The 21450-nt window shown below is 40.7% G+C and overlaps 4 protein-coding genes across 5 annotated transcripts; 2 read left to right on the forward strand and 2 right to left on the reverse strand.

The window, feature by feature from the left end:
- The first annotated feature begins 701 nt into the window (after nucleotides 1-701).
- On the forward strand, nucleotides 702-5534 carry arl8 (ADP-ribosylation factor-like 8). Its single transcript, XM_079234585.1, has 6 exons — nucleotides 702-807; nucleotides 2529-2589; nucleotides 2685-2832; nucleotides 4293-4376; nucleotides 4526-4677; nucleotides 5476-5534. The coding sequence occupies exons 1-6, from the start codon at nucleotides 762-764 to the stop codon at nucleotides 5522-5524; spliced, it is 540 nt and encodes a 179-aa protein (XP_079090711.1). The 5' UTR covers nucleotides 702-761; the 3' UTR covers nucleotides 5525-5534.
- A 2471-nt stretch (nucleotides 5535-8005) lies between these two features.
- On the reverse strand, nucleotides 8006-13156 carry maf1b (MAF1 homolog, negative regulator of RNA polymerase III b). 2 transcript variants are annotated; one of them, XM_079234012.1, is made up of 8 exons: nucleotides 12640-13156; nucleotides 12141-12229; nucleotides 10265-10387; nucleotides 10002-10164; nucleotides 9792-9913; nucleotides 9588-9707; nucleotides 9293-9385; nucleotides 8006-9099 (listed from the first exon to the last, which is right to left on the reverse strand). In XM_079234012.1, exons 2-8 carry the CDS (start codon nucleotides 12221-12223, stop codon nucleotides 9075-9077), a joined length of 729 nt encoding a protein of 242 aa, XP_079090138.1. In that variant the 5' UTR covers nucleotides 12224-12229; nucleotides 12640-13156; the 3' UTR covers nucleotides 8006-9074. The 2 variants fall into 2 exon arrangements, with proteins under 2 accessions (XP_079090138.1, XP_079090137.1); XM_079234011.1 differs by having other exon boundaries at nucleotides 8006-9385.
- A 1970-nt stretch (nucleotides 13157-15126) lies between these two features.
- On the reverse strand, nucleotides 15127-17945 carry zfand1 (zinc finger, AN1-type domain 1). Its single transcript, XM_079234326.1, has 8 exons — nucleotides 17868-17945; nucleotides 17315-17357; nucleotides 17006-17045; nucleotides 16753-16880; nucleotides 16457-16548; nucleotides 16142-16260; nucleotides 15847-16002; nucleotides 15127-15387 (listed from the first exon to the last, which is right to left on the reverse strand). The coding sequence occupies exons 1-8, from the start codon at nucleotides 17920-17922 to the stop codon at nucleotides 15211-15213; spliced, it is 810 nt and encodes a 269-aa protein (XP_079090452.1). The 5' UTR covers nucleotides 17923-17945; the 3' UTR covers nucleotides 15127-15210.
- Nucleotides 17946-18238: 293 nt separating this feature from the next.
- On the forward strand, nucleotides 18239-20933 carry chmp4c (charged multivesicular body protein 4C). The gene is made up of 5 exons (XM_079234519.1): nucleotides 18239-18575; nucleotides 19059-19236; nucleotides 19579-19687; nucleotides 19872-19998; nucleotides 20481-20933. The coding sequence occupies exons 1-5, from the start codon at nucleotides 18377-18379 to the stop codon at nucleotides 20540-20542; spliced, it is 675 nt and encodes a 224-aa protein (XP_079090645.1). The 5' UTR covers nucleotides 18239-18376; the 3' UTR covers nucleotides 20543-20933.
- Nucleotides 20934-21450: the final 517 nt, after the last annotated feature.

Below are 21450 nucleotides of genomic sequence, written 5' to 3' on the forward strand. Positions count from 1 at the left end.
AGTTCTACAATTAACTAATTAAAATAAAGTACCGCCGTTAAAACACATTTTCACTTCTGAGTATACAACTTTAATAAATGATAAAAAGAAAATACCTAGGATAATATATCAGAAACTACAGTAAAAATGACATTTGTCCGCATCGTGAAAGGAAACATAAAACAATTTAACAGTTAAATAGTTTCTGTTATGCTGGGCCAAGTAAGCTTTGCAATGAGAAATAACACTATGAACTATAATTGTATAATATTGCATGTGTCAATGAAGAACATACTTATATCTGCCCCCTTTTTAAAAAGCCTCGCGTCACACTTTAAAAGCGTTATTTTTGAGAGCAGCTCTTTAAAAAAATAAAAAGTCTCCGCGTAACAACGTCTTGACGTCATCACGTAAAAGGACAAGAACTGAAGAGCTGGGGTTGCTTTTTTTTTTCAAGTGAACCACTATTGGCAGCCAACGGCCAGCAGCAGCAGAGTCAACACTGCGCCGCAGTTGTCCCTTTAACGGCTATAACGTCCACCGGAGCCGCTCAACAATACGTCCCCATATCTTAATGTTACCGCACACCGTTTTTGCACGTTAGCTACCTTTAACTTTGCGTCCGAGCCGCATGGAGTCGGCGTTCAAAGGGTCGGCTAGGCGTTTTGCGGACGAGAGATCATCCAGCTAATGTTAGCGCGTCGCGGATTGTACAGCGTGGACTCGAGAGGCGGAGAAGCTCGGTGCTGTCGACGGACGGAGAGGACGTTAAACCGGAAAAAATGGGCCTCATATTCGCCAAACTGTGGAGCTTCTTCTGTAACCAAGGTGGGTGGAACTCTAACGGCTCACGAACCCCTTAGTGGGCCGTTGGACCGTTGGATCATAACGGCTGGTCCGTTTGCACAAAGTGAGCCGCAGTCAGTTACCAATAATAACAGACGGGGGGTGAATCATCTCGCCGTGACTTTAGTGTCTTTTGTTTAACTCGCACGTTAAAACTACAGTTAGCCAACTCACCACTCTGCATAGTTAGCGTTAATCCGTTTATCAGTGTGTCAACAAACATGAGTAGATTAAGTCACAGTAAACCTGATCGAGCCTACTCGTCCAGTTGTCAGCTTTACTTCACTTTCCAGGACTCGCCACGTTATATAACTTTCCCAAGACTCTCCAGAATAAATGTACTCGTCCGTCATGTATCTTTTTTTTATGGAGCTATAGAGTTATTATTTGTTATTGTGTTCATTATGATCCACTAATATTCGTCAGAAAGTGAAAAACAAAAAGGAGATAATAATAAAATATTAGAAGTAGAAGAAACTAGTGAAAGAAAAAGTATAATACCACCATTTTACCCTAAATACCCCAAATTGCTCACATGTCCTTCACTCGTTTAACTGATTTGATGATATTGTGAAATATTAGCAGCTCCACATTTTACACCTCTGAAGCCTGAGTACATAGTACAAGTGTGTGTTTTTGTTTGATTGAGGGATCAATTAAGATGCATATTACTGGTTCAGTAGTTTTTTCCCTATATGTCAGTATTTCTTGCTGTAGTGAGGGAATAGGAAAGTTTTTGAGTGGAGTTGAAGTAACAAAGGATCTGGGTGAAGCCCAAGCCTCGTTTGATGTTGAATATATATGAATTCCTCGTGTCTTAATGCCGTTTGGGCTGTTTAGCATTGTTGCCAGGCCCTCATTCTGGATTACAGTGTCAAATTACATTCACTTTTAAGAGAGTAGAGCTGAGGAGAGTGAGTAGTAGTTACATGTATACAACACAGTAATTAGATCACATAAATGGGGCTGGCAATGGTGTTTAAATGTGTCTGTGTTATTTGCATTGCTTTATTCTTCAATTTTTGCTGCAGTGTGCCTCAGAAAAGCAGTGTCACCACTTTAAAGGGCTCCATTTCGTGGCACGAGACCAAGACATCAATATCAAAGATACTTGCATGCAAATTTGCTCTCTTTTTTTTCTCCTAGTAATATTACAAATATTTTTGTTTATAATTCTGCAGAATAAACACATTACTGTTTTAGAAGTAAGTACTCTTTATAGAGTGCATAGAGACGGTCAGACCTGGGAGACCTCTGACCAGACTTCCTTCCTTCTCCGCTGCCAAAAGCCTCAGAAGGCCGGAAAAGTCAAAACACTAAAGTGGGATATTTTGGCACGTCTGTGTCCGCTCTTATTCTGCATTTAGTCCGTTATGTTTGTCTGCTTCACGGCCGTCAAAGCCTTGACTGTTGCAAACTGTGCCAGCGGGTTTTTACGAATGGAAAGAAGTTCCTGTAGTTTCAGCGAAACTGGTGGGGGAGGAGAGGTCAGAAGGTTTTGAAATAAGTTCAGCCTGTGTGGTTTTGAATGGGCAGCAATGACTGACATGAATGCATTGACTGACTCCAGTTCTACCTAAAGACGTACTCATTGACACTGAGTGTTTTTACAGTGCCTGATGGAGAGAATTCCTTCCACATGATTCTTTTCTTGATAACAAATGTCCTCTTGACGTTTGTGTTGTACTGTCTTTGTTTTGCAGAACACAAGGTGATCATCGTCGGACTAGATAATGCAGGGAAAACCACCATCCTCTACCAATTGTAAGTCGTTCTATTCCTCAATTTTACAGTCGGAACCTACTTTAACTCCGTCGTCCTGCTCCAGCAAAAAACTAACTTTATGATTCTGTTTTAAGTCTGATGAACGAGGTCGTCCACACGTCGCCCACCATCGGAAGCAATGTGGAAGAAATCGTGGTGAAGAACACTCACTTCCTGATGTGGGATATAGGAGGACAGGAGTCTCTCAGGTCCTCCTGGAACACCTACTACTCCAATACAGAGGTGAGAAATGCAAGCAGCGTTATTAGACCGTGTTTTGTACACCGTGTTCTGCTTTCTAGCAGATGAGGGAAACAGAAGTCTCGTCCAGCAGCAGGTTTTTCTTCCCGAGCGTGGCAGCTGGTGTGTTTGTTCGGAGCACAGACGGCAGCAGGGGCCGCCCAAGTCAGAGGTCACCCGTTCACAAAGGGGCCTGTCTGAAAAGCGAAGCGAGGGTCAGCCTCCGCAGTGTTTTTTTGGAGAAAGGAGAAGAAGAACAGGGAGAGTCACACCAGAGGCAGATGTGTTTTATTAAAGAGAGCTCTCTGCGGAACCACATGAATTAAACGTTCCTGATGTAACATCTGCCATGACACGGGATAGTGGTGTGGATTTAACCCTCAATCGACCACAGAACAGGTCAGAAGGACATACAAGGCCACACCCGTTCACACGTGACCCGACTCCTCTGCTCTTGCTCTCCTACACGTCTCTGCTAAAGAGCTGAAACAATTTGTCGGCAGACTGAATATTATTTGGCAACTATTTTGTAATTTATTGACCTTTTTCTGTCATTTTTCAAGCTTCTCAATTGTGAGGATTTGCTTTGTCGCTGTCTTATGTGATGGTAAAGTGAATATTTTTAGGTTTTTGATGCTTGAGTAAAAAAAAATCTTCTTTTTTCTAAAGCTGCAACAACGATTCAACTCTTTGTATAATCAATGAAGTGTTTTAGACTATTTTTTCAAGCAGAAATTACACCTTTTTTAATTTTTATTCAGCTTCTCAAAGGATTTTCTTTTTCATATGACAGTAAATTGAATACCGTTTGACATAACAAGCAGATTAAAGACACATCTCCGTGGGCTTGGAGACAATGAAAATGTCATGAGCACTATTTCAAAAACATTTTATATCAAAGATGAATCGATTAACTGAGAAAATGATTAGTTGAAGCCATAGTTTCAGCAGTAAAAAACATGATCTCATAAAAAGGTTAATGCAGCATTTTAGAGTAGTAATACAATATACTCTGTTATGCAGTTAAACTGAGATTCATGGCAGAGAAGTACTACATATTTGTTACGAGGAGCCCTACAGTTACTATAGGAACCATATATTGCAGTTACTATGGTAGCGTCACTCTTTCGTTCCACTGTCAGACTCCCGTCGATCTCCGGCAGTGATTTGGGTCACAGTAATGTTGGATAACGCGTGTTGTTGAAACTTTTTCCTGAGTCGTTTGGTTTTTAAATGGCGTCGCTCACATCCCACCGACACGAACGTGCCTCTGATCTTTTGTCCCACAGGGTCACTCGCTCTCATTCAAAGAGGGGTTATTAGCATAGCAGTCACCAGTACCCATTGTGAGGCGCTTGGCTTTAAAACGCACACCCGTTGTGTTGCATTTCATTGCTGTAAATGTCTTTTTTGAAAAGAGGTCAGTGTGTGTGTGATAATTTTTTTTGCCTCCCACTCTGCAGTTCATCATTCTGGTGGTGGACAGCACAGACCGAGAGAGGCTGGTCATCTCTAAAGAGGAGCTCTACAGGATGCTGGCTCATGAGGTAAAACATTAACATCTCTTTGTTTGGCCACCAGGAAGCAGACTACACACACTCTGTTTTTATAATTTACCCTGCCACATTGTTTGGAGCTTCAAAAGGTGGCAGAGAGCGAGGTTATGGTTTCATTGTTCTCTTCATTCTCCCCTCAGGACCTGCGGAAAGCAGCTGTGTTGATATTTGCCAATAAGCAGGATATGAAGGATTGTATGTCCGCGGCGGAGATCTCCAAATACCTCACCCTGAGCTCCATCAAAGATCACCCCTGGCACATACAGTCCTGCTGTGCACTCACAGGAGAGGGGTGAGCGCTCTATGTCCGTATGTGTGCGTGGAAAGTGATGAAGTCAGCAGGATTTTGTATTAATTCAGTGCTTAGACATTGATGATCCCAACCCTGACACTCACTATACAGGTGTTTTTTTTTTAATAATATCTTATCTTTATCAATATCTTGTTTCCTATACAAATCAACAATGAGACAGTGGTAAAGCTGTAAACGGATGTTTTGACTAGTTATTACAGCAACAACACCGATTTCAATAAGTTGTTTGTGTACTAAAGTCCATCTGGATACATCAATGTGCGCTAGAGAGATTTAAATATGGAATGATCTGGTACCAATAAATGGGGTTAAGAAAGTTCTATTTTCATAAACACATGCTTGAATTGCATCACATTACGTCTTCGGTCCATGTAAGATGTCACATGAATGTTAAAACCCACAGGGGGTAAATAATATCCAATAGCATTTCATGGGGAAAAAATTATATCATGTACATTTAATGTGCCCCATTTACTACGCCATCTGTGGAAAAAAACATATAATAATGGATTTAATGAATAACACATTGAAACTGGGCGTTTTAATCTGGTCTTGAACGGCTGCTCTGAGTTCTGTAAACCACCAGGTGTCGCTGTGTGCCGAGTTCAAAGCCTCGCAGCTCCACATTTTTTCTCAGCACAAACGGGAAGAAAGCCTCATTAAACTTTATTTGTCCATCACAAGTTATATTGTAAATACTTTGTGCAGCCAGAGGAAATAACCTGCCATGAATTAAGTACACTGAAATATTCTGACTCGTGTCCGTTGTTGTTCCAGTTTATGCCAAGGCCTTGAGTGGATGACATCGAGGGCTGGACTCAGATAGCCCCTCCCTCAGCCGTCGATGGCCCGACTACCTGCACCGCCCACACGGTGGCAACAGCCTGTCCTTACCGGCTTATTTGTACTTTTTATTTTTTTAATGATGAACTTGGACTTTGGGCCTCTGGAGACGGCACAAGACGGAGGAGCAGTGACACGTTCCACAGCCTAATCGTCACAGTGGAGCTGGTGTTTTTTCCCAAATGGACCAGAACTGATGAACTGACCTGGATATCTGGAACGAGAAGTCGCTTTTACAAGTAAAAGAGGAGGAGATCATTACCAGTAAAAGAGGAGGAGATCATTTCAGTAAGTTAAGAGTGTCCGAGCGCAAAGCAGGGTTGGACGTGATTTACACTACACACATATCATGTTACATCATATCAAGAGCATGCCATGAACATCACGTTGGTGGAGCTCTATTATTTTTGTACTTATCGCCTCTTCATAAGTGTGTTCATGTTCAGGTAAAGAAAATTGACGAGTAGGATTACAAGCAGTATTTTGAAACCAGCTTTGATGGGAACGGTGGCACATGGGAGTTTTTCAGAATAATGTTCTCATCGTTTTTTCTGTTACACATAATTTCAGTTTCATAAGCTACATTGTTGGTGGTTGCCACACTAGAACCTATTGGTGCCGTATTAAAATGTGGTCAAATATAAAGCTCCCTTCTTTATTAACTTTGAGCCTATACTTGTGTGTAATTGAGCCAAATGGTGTAAAGGGTTGTCATGCAAACCTTTTCTTCAAACTGACCCTTCAGCCATATATTTTAAAAGCGTAAAATGGCTGAAACATCATTATTTTCAAGTACAACACTCCGCTTTGATGACAGTATTTTAAATTCAAACACTAAGTTTTGTCTGATGCATTATGAGTTTTTATTTTAATTTTTGCTTATTTTATACTTTTCAGTCGTCATTTAGACGGGTTTTGTATTAACATAAAATCGTTGGTGCTCTGCAGGTCTCTGTAACGGATCCACTGCATTCTCAGATAAACCTTTAATTTTCTGCCACCATTTTGACCTGTTTTTTGTTCTCTTTGAACATTTTGTACTTGTAAACAAAAGGCCACATGTTTATGGGGAAGTTGTTATTATAAAACATCCTGGACTTGAAGGTGGTTTATTAGCATTACAATAATCCTAATTCAATATTTTGGCCATCATATAGTTAAAGTACTTGATCCTCAGCCTTAACCATGCCATTGTTACTTACCCTCGTTTCCTTCCTTTTGACCCGGTGGGAGAATTCTTTGAACTCTGTGACGGATCAATGCACTTTGAAACCATGTCGCCCTTTTGCAAGTTCTGTAGAGGACGAGGTGCTTGAGTTTCATGGAGTCTGAATCAAAACGGGGATGAAGAACTGGTGTCCATCTCGGTCAGGAAGGACCTCTGGGTCTCTACTTTATGGTACACGGTATTTTTACATGAGGGAAAAGGGTGAACTGGTCAGACTCTTTGCAGCATTGAGGTTTACAGCTTTACCTTGATGTCTGTTTTCAGTCAGTGTGGTGGTGGTCAATCTGGGTCATGTACTGTATTTCAGTTTGTTTCAATAAAAGTTTCTTTTGAACTTTGATTATTATGAATATTATTTTGAACATTTTTGAGAACTTCTAGATCTGGCTAAAAGGAACACTAGACATTTACTTACAAGTTTGGGCTAAATGTTACCTTCCCTGCACCCGTTTTACTCTAAAAGATGTGATTTTAGTGATTGTCAATTTCAAATGGAAAAACTGAGTGACAAGGGTTGACAAGAAAAGCTGTAGTATGTCAAAATAAGTCATAGTAAAGTCAGTCTGTTACAATTATTCATAGTGCTGTTTAAAGTAAATAATTGTGCTGTTTAAAGTAAATAAAATTGTGCAATATAAAAGGTGTTGAAATAAGTAAATATTGGAAAAAAAATCCTACTTTAAAAAAAGTCCAAAACAATCAGATTAGCATGTCAAATTAATCATAGTATGTTCTAAAATATTGTATAATCTGTTGAAATAAGTCAGTGTCCTACATTTAACAGTTTTGATTTCATGCTGTTAAATTAAGATTTAAGTCAATTCTAGGAAAATAACCAGAATTGTTGCTAAATTAAAGCCACTTTTAGGATCCTGCAGACCAGATGCCAAAAAAAAAGTGACCAATATTAAAGTGCTAAATGAAACTCCCTGTGCTGAAACGTTGAACGATTTGAGTAGATTTTAGACCAAATCCCTGAAGATTACTTTGATGGTCCATTAGACCTAACACAGATTAGGGAACATCGGGTATTTTAATGCATTTCATGGAGGTTGTAAACCTTCACCCTCGAGCTCACAAAGCAAAGAAGAAAGGGAACTGAAAATAACCAGTCAGTGAAAGATAGATCAAATTAAAGGAATACAAGATATGTATTTACAAGCGCATGCCAAACCTTTACACAAAAAAAGCCAACCTAACAAGGTGATTATGCATCTTAATCAGATCCAAGCCAAGTAGGATTCAAACAGTTTATTCTCATCTGCAATATAGTTGCCAACCAAGCACAGAGCAGTCGAGAGACGACTCCTCACCACTTGTAAGGAACATAAAAGAAACATAAAAGAAACTTCTCAATATTTAAAAAAAGAAAAAAGTACAACTAACAGCCATTTTACTGTAATATTTGTTTCTCTACATTGTATTATACATTCACTTTTCAATGAAAACTTTGCACGACCCAAATAAAAACACTGGCAAGACAGACGTTTAGAAACAGGGATTAATCAGGAATAGATTAGGGGGGAGTGAAAAAATACTCGATTTAGACGACATACAAGATTAATCATGGAGCTGAATAACAGGAGATTGAATCAGGATGTTTATCAAAAACTTTTTGCTGCAACCCAGGTGCCTCGTTTCCTCGGCTGTGGCCTACGGTCTAAAGTACAGGTGAGCTTTTGCAGTAATATGAACTAATACAAGTTTCAGTTATAATTGCAGCAGTTTCGAAAACAACTTTGTGATAAAAAAGCAACACACATAGCAAACAATGAAACAACAGATGAGTTCACTGATTATCAGTCAGTCCGTCCTCACTGGGTTTCATGGACCCAGCACAGTTTAAACATAATCAAGCTGAAACTGCCAGTTTCCATCGATGCTGGTGCTTTCTGGACTCCCCTTCGCGACGTCATTTGCAAGAAACTCAGATCGCTTCGCAGTCTTATTTGCCACTCATCCATTACGACACCTTCTTCTCAAACGTCCGGGAAGGGTCTTTGGAAATGTGGCAGGTGGAGAGAAGCTTTTGTGTGTGTGTGTGTGTGCTGTTTGGGGTTGGCGCAGAGGATCAAACTCCACTTTGGAGAAAAGTGGAGCTTTTAAATTTACTTCAGTCTTTAAAAAATGTTCACCAGCTCACGGTACACAAATCACTGCCAACAGTAGAGAAGGCTTCAAACATGCATTGGTCTAAAGCGTGAAAATGGCATTGGATGAGCCAGCAAAATTAAAAATGGGGGTGAAAAAAAAAATGAGGAAAAGCCGAGATATTCTTTGGCCGAGGTGCGTCCATCAGGGAAGTTCACACGCACAGAACTCTGGGGAACCTGAGAGAAGATGAGAATATAAAGTAAACTAATTGAAACGCGTCTTCCATCAAAGAAGAACTGCATTGGCACAAGAAATACTAAATAAGCAAAACACCTTCTTCGTCCTTTCAATATAGAATATCAAGAAGCTACATCCTATCCCTACCATATTGTGAATCAATAATAATAATAATTATTATTATTATTCAACCTGTCCTCAGTGAAGCCGTCCATTTCCTCCTCGTCATCCAGCTCCATGTCCAGCTCGTTGTCAAGACAGTCACGGCCACAGCCACTCAAGACGCTGCAGGTGGGAAATATTTTTACACCCTCAAATGTATGCACGACTTGTTGTGATTAGACCTTTGTCATCTTTTAATAAGCGATTATTTCCAGCACTTCTTATATGAAGGTTGCATCTAGGTAATGCTCCCTGATGTTACATTCAATAAACTACTTATTCCATAAATAGCATCCGAGCGGATGCGTGTGCTGCGGCTGCTGACCTGACGGAGCGACATGTGAAGAATACGATCCTCTTGAGCTTCTTGTTGTAGAAGAAGTAGTTGAAGGACCAGAGGCTCCCCTCTTCACCAAAAGGGTCAGAGTCCAGATCCGGGTTGTAGCTAAGGACACACGGCAAGCTTAGAACTGGCTGAACGCAAGGATTTTCAGCGGCATACATCATCTGCTATATAGCATACGCCTACCTGTAAATGTCACAGCTCTGCAGGTTGATCTCCTGGTCGATGGTGTTCCACAGCTCCGGCCCCAGAGAGTTGAACTCCTCTCCCACAGCGGAGAACAGGCTGCCGTTCACTGCATTAGCCACCTAGACAGAGATAATTACAGTCAAGTAGTCGTATAGAAAATATTTTTTCTCCCTCCCCAGTGGGCAGACTACAGAGGAGCACACTAACCCAGTTGAGGCTGGGCTCTCGGCTGAACTCGTGGGCTCGAGCGGCGCTGAAGTCGTAGTCCGGTCTGAAGGACTCGTTGAGCGTGGTGATGAGGTAGAAAAGAGTCTTCCTGCAGCATTTATCACTCAAGGGGTTCTCCCCGTCCTCACTGCTCTTCCCCAGCCTGTACAGACGGACAAGAAGTTTTAAAAAGTCATCTAAATATTGATTAAGGGCTCTAGTGACACTCTGCGCCGTCCTTCATTGTGGGCGATAGTACTCACTTGGAAGGGCTGGTGGACTGAGGCGGGGACAACGCCTCCAGGACGTGGGGCTCCCCCTCCTGGCAGAACTGCTTGAACATATGTTTATCGTCGCCTGCCATCTTGCACGAGTAGCTCTCCATCCTGCAGGAAAAACAAACAATATAAATACATAATATAATACCACGTGCACAATATTCATGAGCTAAATGACACGTGTGCTGTTAACATAATGCAGTCAAATCAAATACATAAAGCCTGAACTATTCCTGTTCTCTCTACAGGTGTTATGGGAACAATAAAACAAATATTGTAGAAAAGCAGCAATAATACAGAATACTTTTCCAAGCAAGCACTCTTGGCAACTTCTTTATTTGGGGAAAATAAAAAAAGTATCAGATCAAATATGGTATTATTATAATGGGTTCACTGAGCAAAATAAACCTGAACTGAAACTATAACCTGAACTGAAACTATAACCTCATACAAGCATGAAGCAAAACAAATTGCTTGTTCATGTTTGCGGGTCAGACGCCACTGTAAAGAGATATGCAAGGGGAGCAGACTGGAGTTGTTTATTTTGCTTCCTCCCACCGATGGATTATGCAAGAGCAAAAGGTTATGCAACTTAAGACCGACTGCTGAGACCCTCACTGGCCTTGCCAGCCTAATTATAGAGACATTGGGTGGCAGCAAATACCACAGTGGAAACAACTGCCATGGTTTTCCACGCACAACACAGCTGACCTGCCGACAAAAACACTGAGTAACGAGACTGGAGCCGAGTGAAGATCAACATGAAAAAGGGTATTTTAAAAACAGCAACAAGCTCCGTTAACATCTGGTCACAACACAAGCAGATGGTTTAATGCATTTACTTATTAGTGGACACTATTTACGAACAGTTAATAGTTATATTTCAGTACCAAACAAGTGGCCTTTACACTGGAACACCAGCTGTGTTTTTTAACTTTAGTTTCATGTATTTTGTAACAATTGTGCAACATTTACAGAGCATTGATACCGTCTCATGTTAAAATCAAACGATTTGTTGCATACATTCATACATACTAGAAGCCTGACATGTTTAGCTAAAGCCTGCAGCATGATGGGTTGCCTCAGTAATCCACTAAGCAGCCTTGGCAGCTGCAGCAGCACTCAGCTATCATGCAGTATCATTGTACGTGTTTATGTGTGCATACATATGCTCCAATAACACCCCTTCACAACAGCCTCCAAATAGCCACAGAGTGGTGCGAGAGGACACCATGTTGTGCGTCAGTCCGGGTCACAATCGGCACAGAAGCTCAGTTTCACAGCCCACACACTCACAACCCTGCGCTCAGACTAGGCTGCATAACTTCCCAACCCACTGCCCTTTATGTAACCGCACTGTCACCGAAACTGCAAGCCTGCTGGAGTCCTTACATAACCTATGTAAAAAAAACATGCACCATTGGCCAACTATTAACGTATATTACCCCATTCACCTCCCATACACTTCCTCCTTGGTTAATGACATCATAGCAGACCAGGTTTATACTGTATACGGAAAACTTCCAGCAAGCTTGACTACAGTGGCTCTTATTTTGGTATAAACACAACATCTAGCTAAAGTCTGACTGTTGTGTTGAGGTGCTACAAAAAGTGAGAGTGTGTTCTATAGTGTCAAACCACAACTGAAGCAGACCATTGGAAAATATTATTAAAAGCCTGTAAATACCCTACTTGTACCCTGCAATTAAGATTTCAGTTTGCTCCTGGAGGTGTGTGTGTGTGTGTGTGTGTGTGTGTGTGTGTGTGTGTGTGTGTGTGTGTGTGTGTGTGTCATATACACACACACAAATGACATTGCTGGGGTATGTTGTTAATGTTGCAATGAAATCCTGGCCCTTACCTGCCAAGAATGCGAGACTCTCCTGTTTCGACACACAGTCGAGAGCCGAGGGCTTCAAAGCTGGAGCTTTCCAACAGTTTCATTGCGATCTGCAACAACAACAAAAAAGCAACATAAAGTGAATGTTAGTCAAACGTCACTTAAGGAAACCAGCGTTTAAGCAAACTTATTTTTACGGTGCATTTCGTGACTGCTGTTTACGTACCGATACCGCAAAAAGCGTAGCAGCACCACGGTAACGTTTGCTATGTTCGTTAAATTCCTAGCCAACCTCATTGGTTGAGCCAGTAGCTAAACAAAATGCATTAATACAAAAAACAACATATGTGTATATAAATAATTTGGAAGGGACTACAGCGCCCCGCGAGGACAAATTTATAAGTCAAAACACAATTTCCTCTTCGCGTAGACCACCGCCCCTCCCCCACTCCGCTCGATCGAAGTTGACAAATCGTCTTCTTGGTTCGGTAACGTCGACGTTTCCGCACATTTCACTCACCGAGCGATGTCGTCCAGCACGGGCGGAAACGTCAAAAAGTCGAACCCGTAGAATCTCCTCTTCTTCGCTAAAGATTAGCGACCCCCTTCTCCGCTTTGTTGACGACCAGCTACCGTTAGCCCGCCGCTAGCTCGCTAATGGCTTTGCCGCTGCTGTCACTTGTCTTCACAGCTGCGCGTTTAGTTCGCACTCGAGTTTAAGCATCTTACACAAGGACTCGGTCGAGGATGCGTTATTCTGAGGCTTTTTAAATTTATAGAAAAACTGCTCTTCCCGATTAAATGCGATGAGATTAAATCCAGAGACTGTTGGCGTCCGTCGGAGTCTGTCTGCAGCGGCATCCCTTTCGACCTGATTTCACAAAGAGGCTCGTATTGGCTAAATCAAGTCGCTTTTTTCCTAGCGACTCGATCAGAGTTTGTAACTAACGAGCTACCTATCCGAATAGTTTAACGAAACGGGTCAAGGGTTTTTGGAAAATCGTCGATAACGTCAACAACACATCTACTCTCATGAAAACAACGGAACCCACTGTATGGTAGCCCAGCCCCTTTTTGTTTAAATACGCACGGCAACGTATACGCCTACTTCTACAAAAGTCCGCTTGTGATTGGCTGTTCATACAGCTGACAACTCATGTGATTGGTTAAACCCTGCTCTGTCAATTCCTAGGATAGAACTGTGTCAAACGTCTCAACTGTTTATCGCAACGGAACTGCTGAAACAAAAACAGCAAATTAAGAGTTGTTGTTTTTTGTTTGTATTTAAGATATGCACGTTCACTAACTGTCTAGGGTTTGCAACAGCCATTTGGAAGCATGTGAATACTTACGTATAAATGCATATATTCTCAGTATCTCCCTGCAAAACACACGTATATTTCTATATACGCATCTATTTTCTTCATTATTAAAAGGTCCAATATCGCAATTGCATGTGTGTTTGTGTGTGTTGGTTTTGAGATTACATCTATTTGGCCTTTTCCCTGTGTGTTGTCAAATTGTATGTCTTATCATTGTATTGTAAAACATCCTGCAGGGAAATAAATTGTACGAAATGTGCTGGCTGATTTCAATTAAGTCTTAGATCATTAAGTCTTAAATCATCAACAAACTACAATACAACCAGAATTCAGCTGCCCGCGTTTCCAGTCCTCCAAAGCCTCCACTGGCTCCCCATACAACACAGAATCCAGTTAAAGTTTCTCCTCATCACCTACAAAGCCTTTCACAACCTCGCCCCTCCATACCTCTCTGACCTCCTACACCGACACGTTCCTACCCGCGTCCTCAGATCCTTAACCCCCTACTCTGTTCATGGATGGATAGATGGATATACGTTATTCATGCCCAAGGGGACGTTTGTTTCTCGAAGTAGCTTTCAGACACAAAAATAAAAAAAACAAGGATGAAAGATATATACAGCAAAACTCAATATGTACAACGAAACAGCAGAGTATTAATTTAGGAAATTCAATTTAAACAATAGAGAAGTGCAAAAATGCAAAGTACGTGTAGTGTAGTGTATATGAAGTGTGTATAAACATAAACATGTACAGTGTGGGTAACAAACAACAAAAGCGGTGCAAGGGCAATGTTTAACCAATGTTGATTAATTCATTTACAGAGGATCTGGCCATATGGTGATTTATCTTTAAAAATATCTTGAATCTTATTGTAAAGTCTTATAGCCGTGGGCAGGAATGTTTTCCTGTAACGGTCCGTGTGACAGCGGAGCTGGATGAGTCTTTTGGATAAAGTGCTCCGCTGACCCTGCAGTAGGTGGTGGAGAGGGTGGTCCGGGTTGTCCAATATGGACAATCATTTCTTCAGTGTCCTCCTCTCCACCACCTGTTCCGGATAATCCTGTTTGCAGTCGATGATGAAGCCGGTCTTCTTAACCAGTTTGTCTGTTGGTGTCACCGGCTCCAATGCTGCAGACAATGGCGAAGTACATAGCACTGGCCACAACCGACTGGTGGAACATCTCCGACATCTTGCTGCATACATTGAAGGATCTAAGCTTCATCAAGAAAAAGATCCATCGCACCTGGAGGGGGGGCAGGGCCTTTGTACTTTGACAATGTAAAGTGCCTTGAGTACCTTTCAAAGCGCTATACAAATAAACTGCATTATAATTATTATTAGTGTCGGGCTCAAGTGCAGCCTCAGTATGATGATCTAACGAGAGAGAAAAAGAGAATAGCAGACTGAGACCGAGTAGAAACCAATTTTCTTGATATTAAAGTGATATTTCCTCATCGGCCCAGTGGCCTAATGGATAAGGCATCAGCCTCCGAAGCTGGGGATTGTGGGTTCAAGTCCCACCTGGGTCGTATGTTACTTTAGATTCAGGATTTGCATGTCATACCTAAAGAAACCTTTGCATACATGATACCTCTTATTAAAATACTTCCTTAACTAAATAATGTTATATCAAATGTAATGTAACCTGACACTTCGAAATAATAAGTTCAACTTTCAATAACATTTTATTGACAGAAATACAAAATGTATACAGAAATCTCCAAACATTAGCCATAATTGGTTTTAGTGAAAACATATTATGCACTTATGTCTGAGTTATATAGTCAGAAACGTTCTCCAGGCCTGTGCACTCATTGTCCAGGTACTCTAAAATCACATTCCCCCCATTGTATAGGGGTGTTACTTGTTGAGCGAGCAGCAAGAGCAGAGTGTCGTCCATCTGGAAAGCCTTCCCTGTCTGAGGATGACATAACCGCAGCTTCTACAAATGGAGAGGAGAGAGGCACGCCGTTAAAGTCTTATTCAAGAAATATACACTGGGCTATGCTTCTTTGTTTTCAGGAATATTTTAATGTATGTTTTAAAATGAATTATACATGGAAGCAAACATGGCTTCTTAAGTTTAGCAAAATATGGAAATAAATTACAAAGTGTAGTTAACTGTTAAAAAATCCATTCATTCATTCATTCTGTAACAATATTTAACGATCATACTTACAGCTGTTTAGTAAAAACTGTTTAAGCCAGCTTCTTATAAACAGAATTGTCTCTTGCTGCTTACACCAGCAATGATTGTGTCCTAACAGCATTTGTCTATGTGTACTTAAGGAGGAAACTCTTGTTTTTTAAAGAGTGGAGGTTATAGAGAAGACAAGAAAATAGAATTTAAGTAACAAGGGAAGCAGATCAGATAATTGAAACTACTTTTGCCACGTGTTACCTTAGCTGTGAGTACATTGTTGTTGTTCTTGAGGCTAGCTAGAGAGGCTGCATAATCCACCACTTTCCCCACACTCCATTTTGAACAGAAGAACATGGGTTGGCTGGATTCTTTGGACTCTTTAGGAAGATAAACCTGAACATAGGTTCTCTCCGACTGGAAAGCAAAGTAGTAGTCAGTTGGATAAAGTAAGACAAACAGAATAAAACAGAGGTTACACTGTAGATAACATCAATATTAAAAGTTATTATCACACAACTATTAATGAATGAAATGCAGACAGCTAGGACCGTACCTGTGGCAGCCCCTTGTCTCCTGCAGCATGCAGCTTCAGTTTCATTAACGCTACCTTGGCTGCAGTTGCACTGTTCTTTGCTCCTCTGCGTCCTTTACTTGTAGAAATGTCCTTTGACTCTGAGGAGCAATAAGAGAGTAATCCAAACACAATCCAAACGTCAGTAGGTTGAGGAATACAAACGGATGTCTTTTAGTTATGACAAAGACCAGAGTAATTTTGTTTAATACTGATCCCATGTGGACAAACAAGGAATCACAGAAGAAATGTTGTCAAGATGGTAACTACCAGTGACGGTACTACATCGTAACTAACCAATAATCTTTTGCACCAGCTCTTTGGTGGCGGCCATTCGAGGCTTTTGGACCTCCAACTTCTCACACTTGTGATCATCTTGATGACGATGGCTATAAAGGCAAGAACAAGAGAAATAGGAATCTTTCATTTTAGTGGGTTCATTGATAAAATAGTGATATGCTGTACATAATGAGGGCAATAAAGTAACCCCTTTCCTTTGACTGCGTCTGTGTGAAATATATGAGCTAGGCTCAACACAAGTTATGTCGATTTATAAAAAGATTAAAGAAAAAGAGAAGAAACTGTAAACTTACGCCAAACAGAAATGTTTTTCACACTGCGGACATATTACCGGCAACAGTTCCTTTCCCTTGCAGTCTTGAAATGAGCAAGGATAACTTGTGCTGCCACCCCCAGTCTGGGCTACCCTTTTCACTGGCTCCTGGAAAAAGGAAATATTATAACAACCCAGACAGTATCTAAGTAACTGAGGAACAAAGGAAGAAATGTCCCTGCAGTAATCTTATCATAGAAGGACATTGGAGTGTCATCAAAAACACATTGTACCTCTGAACATGAATGGGCCTCTCTGCGTCTGTGATCAAGGCTGTAATAAACAAACAATATTCATTTAACAGATATACAAAATAAAAACCTTTTTTTGTTTGATAAAGATTTGTGACCAAAATCAGCTCCTATTACCAGTAGATTGAAGTCACTAGTATATATGCAAATTATACTTATAATGAGCATGAGGTTTCTTGAAGTTGAGTCTTTATTCAATGTGAAATAACTATTGTATCACTTAAGAGTACGGTATGAATGCTTGCTGTAACTGTGGACATTTCTTTCCACTGGGATAGTGTGAACTCTTACCAGAAAACACCTCTGCAGAGCTCACAGACAAATGGGAGGAAATCTAAAGGAAGAACGAGGAGAACAAAATGTAGTTAGTCTCCGAGGTGAATTAAAAACACAGACACCTCATTGCCTCCTGTGTCAAAGTCTGTCTGTTAGAGACAAGCTGTTGGGCTGAGCTCTGGGACTAATTATGGTGGATAGTTAGCGTTAGTTCACCGACTCATTTGAATCAGGCAGAGACTTTCACTAGCAAATACATATAAATAAATAACGTCAAATAAATAACGGCACCCGAGAGCCAAACATAATTGCTTCGCAATAAACAGTTTTACACACAAACTTTTTTATTTGATATAATAACTGGACTCTGCGGACACGGTTAGCTTGCTAGCTACCGAAGCGAGCTAACAGCTAACTGTTATATAATACTAAAGCTAACTAGCTAGCTAGCTGACAGGCTAACAAGCTACAGAGCCGCTCGGTGTGTTTCATTATTCACACAACCGGCAGAATAATGTCACACGTCAACATCTTCACTGTTCGTGATCCAGATGGAGATGAAACGGACCTTTCTGAGAGCAGGAATCGATCTGACAATGCTTCCCAATGTCTATTTCAGCCATTACGTTAACGCAAGTCTGCGGATGTCAACACGAACTTTGACCCCAATAGTGACACCACGTGACTAAGACTTTTTTTTTTCTCTCCCTTTTTTAAGTTCCACTCAGTTTCACAGTTGTCGTGTTAATTAAACGTTGTATGCGTCGGGCAGTATTTACTTTAATTTTACATCAAATTGGAAAGCAGGTTTAGTAATACTTTATTTTATTTGTTTACTAACTAAACTGTGAGTGTGAAAAGATGGAGGCGGAGCGTCAGGTGTCACCACGTCACCCAGGTATCGACGAAAGGTGTGGCGAAAGGTGCGTTCACTGGCTGGTTTGAATTTGAAGGCACAAAGCCGTCGAGCTGGTCAATCTGCTCGTAACACTCCCATCTGTAAAAAAACATTGCGAGGCTGCGAGAGCTCGTGTACACTTCAGTTACCTTCGCAGTTTACACCGAAAGATCCTAAAAATGAGCAAAATCGCCAAATTATTCAAGGGGAGCTCCAGCTCCAAACACCACCGGTCGCGGGGAGGACCTTCGCCCCAAGAGGCCATCCACAAACTCCGGGAAACGGAAGAAATGCTGACGAAGAAGCAAGACTACCTGGAGAAGAGGATTGAGCAAGAACTCGCGATCGCCAAGAAGAACGGCACAAAAAACAAGCGAGGTAGGATTTCTTTCCTCGTCTGAAAATATACCTGTTGCACCTGTTTTTCTTTTTTATAATGTGCTGCAGGGCTTAGAATGGAGCTGCCTATTGTAAACCTTTACAAGGTTTCAAGTATTACAAAATATGTTTGGAACAACATTGTCCCCAAAGTCATGGTTACATATACTTCCCAATGAGATAATTGGCCTACATTGATTTGTTTAGGTTAAACAAGTAGAACAGGTTTGCAACAAGTGAGGTGACGGATAAACTAAAAGGAATTGCATTTTATTAAATAAGTTTCTCCCCCTGTGCAAGAAACCCACAATGTTTTTTTCAGTTGAATCGGCTTAAAAATCCACAAAGGAAAAAACAAAAAATAGACAAAGGGAGGAACCCTGGTTTCTTTATATGTGAACGCCCTGTTCTCAACAAAACAGCAGATGCCGGAGGAAAGCTGAGAAATTATGCCATAGTATCATTGGGTATTTGTTTTATCAGCTGCCCTGCAGGCCCTGAAGAGAAAGAAGCGCTTGGAGCAGCAGCTCACGCAGATCGATGGCACCCTCTCCACCATCGAGTTTCAGAGGGAAGCTTTGGAGAACTCGCACACCAACACCGAGGTCCTGAAGAACATGGGCTTTGCCGCCAAGGCCATGAAGCAGGTCCACGAGAACATGTAAGAGGATCCATTAAAGTCCTGTCAGGATTGGGTTTGCTCATTGATTCATTTGACTTTTGAGAGGAGACGGAATGTGACAGTAACTTGATCTTTAGAGACGTTTTTCTGCAAAAGGATTTGACCGTAGCAATTCAAATATTCAGTAATATGTGTTTTTATTCATAAAGCTAAATAGAAAATCACCAAATCGGGACAGAAATAATGACAAATGGGGGTTGCTGTCTTAGGTGAACCCACACGAAAGCGTTTGCTGGACATCATTTAAAAACTATGTATAAAAACAGAATTGGTAATACATGACATATCTAATCCCTTTTATCTTTCTGCTCTCATTTTCAGGGACATTGACAAGATCGGTGATCTGATGGAGGACATCACAGAGCAACAGGACGTGGCTCGAGAGATCAGCGACGTCATTTCTGGACCTTATGGCGAGACATTTGACGAGGTTAAGATCTTTTACTTCCTCCATTAAAATCCACTTTCATAGCATTCACGCTCCTCTTTTTATTTTTTGTGTTGACACGACACATATCTTTAAATATGTATTGTACTTTCAGTGTGACGCCTGCTAAACTATTTCCTGTTTAACAAAAATGCACCTAACAACACTCCTGTGTGTGTTATTTTAGGACGAGCTCATGGCAGAGCTGGAAGAGCTGGAACAGGAGGAGCTTGAGGACAATATGAAGAGTATGGGCGGACTACCCAGCGTGCCCAGCTCCAAACTGCCATCCGCTGGGCCCAGTCACCGCGCAAGTAAGTGCAGCGCCGTATTGGACGGTAAATTACTACAGCCGAGACATTACGCATTTCTCAATGTACAAGCCACTCTCACATTATCACCAAATATGAATTTTAAAATTGAACTGCCAAAACTACAAGCATGTGGCTGATACTGATGACATTGAACTGTTATTTATCCAGTAAGATTACCAATTTGTTTTTTCATTCAATCTTTATTCATATTTTTCTTTCTTTACAAACATTTGCTACTTTTTTTGCACAGGCATCACAACTTTATACATTAAGGGTGTAAGTATTTGAAGATATTCCTTTGGGCTAGAATAATAATAATTTATGTCGGAGTATCATTTTTAAACATACACAGTTTTTAAAGAAGTTTTTTTGGGGGAATTTAATGCCGATATTAATCCTTAGTTGCAGCCGTACCCTGATTAATGTTCCATAATAATTTGATCGCATTCATTAACTGTTTCTTTCTTTCTTTCTTTCTACAGCAACCAAGAAAAGGGTTGAGGAGGATGACGACATGCGTATGCTGGCATCATGGGCAACTTAAGTACATCAAAGCAGCCTTTATGTATTTCGCTAGATCAATTTCTCTTGTGTAAGCTTTATTATTATTGAAGGTTTTTAGGGAAAATGAAGAATATTTGTATTTTTAAAATAAGCTCTCTGCCGGTTTATGTCACTTTACAAATTATATTTATCAAGAAATAAAAAAATTGAAGTCTAGAAATCAACAAACTGAATTTTCCTGTCATTACATTTATCATTCATTACTTTGCCTGTACATAATGCACTGCTTTCACTGCCCGAGTGAAGACATGACGTGGATATGACTGATGCCAAACTGTTTTGGCTGTAAATAAAGTCAGATTTTGCATTAATGCTGTAAATATAAGGCTTTCTTGCTTGCTCCCATCAAGGTTCAACAATAAATCAGTCCCTGAAATATTATCTAATATGTGTCTACTTTATTTACACTGGCCTGCAAATTTAGATTTGTTTGGATTACAAACAATGCCTACACATATGGGTCAATGTGAATATGTTGTGTATAATATAATACATCCATATAAGTAATGTGGTTTGTTATATGAATAATTTAATGCATTATCATATGCATTGCATGTGTTGTAACTCTGTTATAGTTCATTCTGTACACAGGATCTCTATTGTACTTCTGTCCATCCTGATAAAGGGATCCTCCGCTGTTGGTCTCCCGAAGGTTTCTTCCCTTTCTCTCTCCGTTAAAGTTTTTTTGGGGGGGAGTTCTTCCTGTTCTGATGTGAGGGTCCCGGGACAGAGGATGGATGTATACTTTATTCATCCCCAAGGGGAAATTTGTTTGTCATAGTAGCAGCCCACAGTCACAAAAACAAAAATGTTTTATGTGTACAATAGATTGCAAAGCCCTCTTGAGGTTAATTTGTGATTTTGGGCAATACACAATGGAATTAACTG

The sequence above is a fragment of the Taurulus bubalis genome, assembly GCF_910589615.1.
Source record: "Taurulus bubalis genome assembly, chromosome: 18".
Lineage (NCBI taxonomy): Eukaryota > Metazoa > Chordata > Actinopteri > Perciformes > Cottidae > Taurulus > Taurulus bubalis.

Coding starts and splice junctions, on each gene's coding strand:
- arl8 (XM_079234585.1), top strand. CDS start 762: ATGGGCCTCATATTCGCCAAACTGTGGAGCTTCTTCTGTAACCAAG. Junction 808..2,528: donor GAGCTTCTTCTGTAACCAAG/GTGGGTGGAACT, acceptor TTTGTTTTGCAG/AACACAAGGTGATCATCGTC. Junction 2,833..4,292: donor CCTACTACTCCAATACAGAG/GTGAGAAATGCA, acceptor CCCACTCTGCAG/TTCATCATTCTGGTGGTGGA.
- maf1b (XM_079234011.1), bottom strand. CDS start 12,223: ATGAAACTGTTGGAAAGCTCCAGCTTTGAAGCCCTCGGCTCTCGACTG. Junction 10,388..12,140: donor GAGTCTCGCATTCTTGGCAG/GTAAGGGCCAGG, acceptor TTTTTCCTGCAG/GATGGAGAGCTACTCGTGCA. Junction 9,914..10,001: donor GAGAGCCCAGCCTCAACTGG/GTTAGTGTGCTC, acceptor ATCTCTGTCTAG/GTGGCTAATGCAGTGAACGG.
- zfand1 (XM_079234326.1), bottom strand. CDS start 17,922: ATGGCTGAAATAGACATTGGGAAGCATTGTCAGATCGATTCCTGCTCT. Junction 16,549..16,752: donor GAAAAACATTTCTGTTTGGC/GTAAGTTTACAG, acceptor TTGCCTTTATAG/CCATCGTCATCAAGATGATC. Junction 16,261..16,456: donor GCTGGTGCAAAAGATTATTG/GTTAGTTACGAT, acceptor ATTGCTCCTCAG/AGTCAAAGGACATTTCTACA.
- chmp4c (XM_079234519.1), top strand. CDS start 18,377: ATGAGCAAAATCGCCAAATTATTCAAGGGGAGCTCCAGCTCCAAACAC. Junction 19,237..19,578: donor AAGCAGGTCCACGAGAACAT/GTAAGAGGATCC, acceptor TCTCATTTTCAG/GGACATTGACAAGATCGGTG. Junction 19,688..19,871: donor ATGGCGAGACATTTGACGAG/GTTAAGATCTTT, acceptor GTGTTATTTTAG/GACGAGCTCATGGCAGAGCT.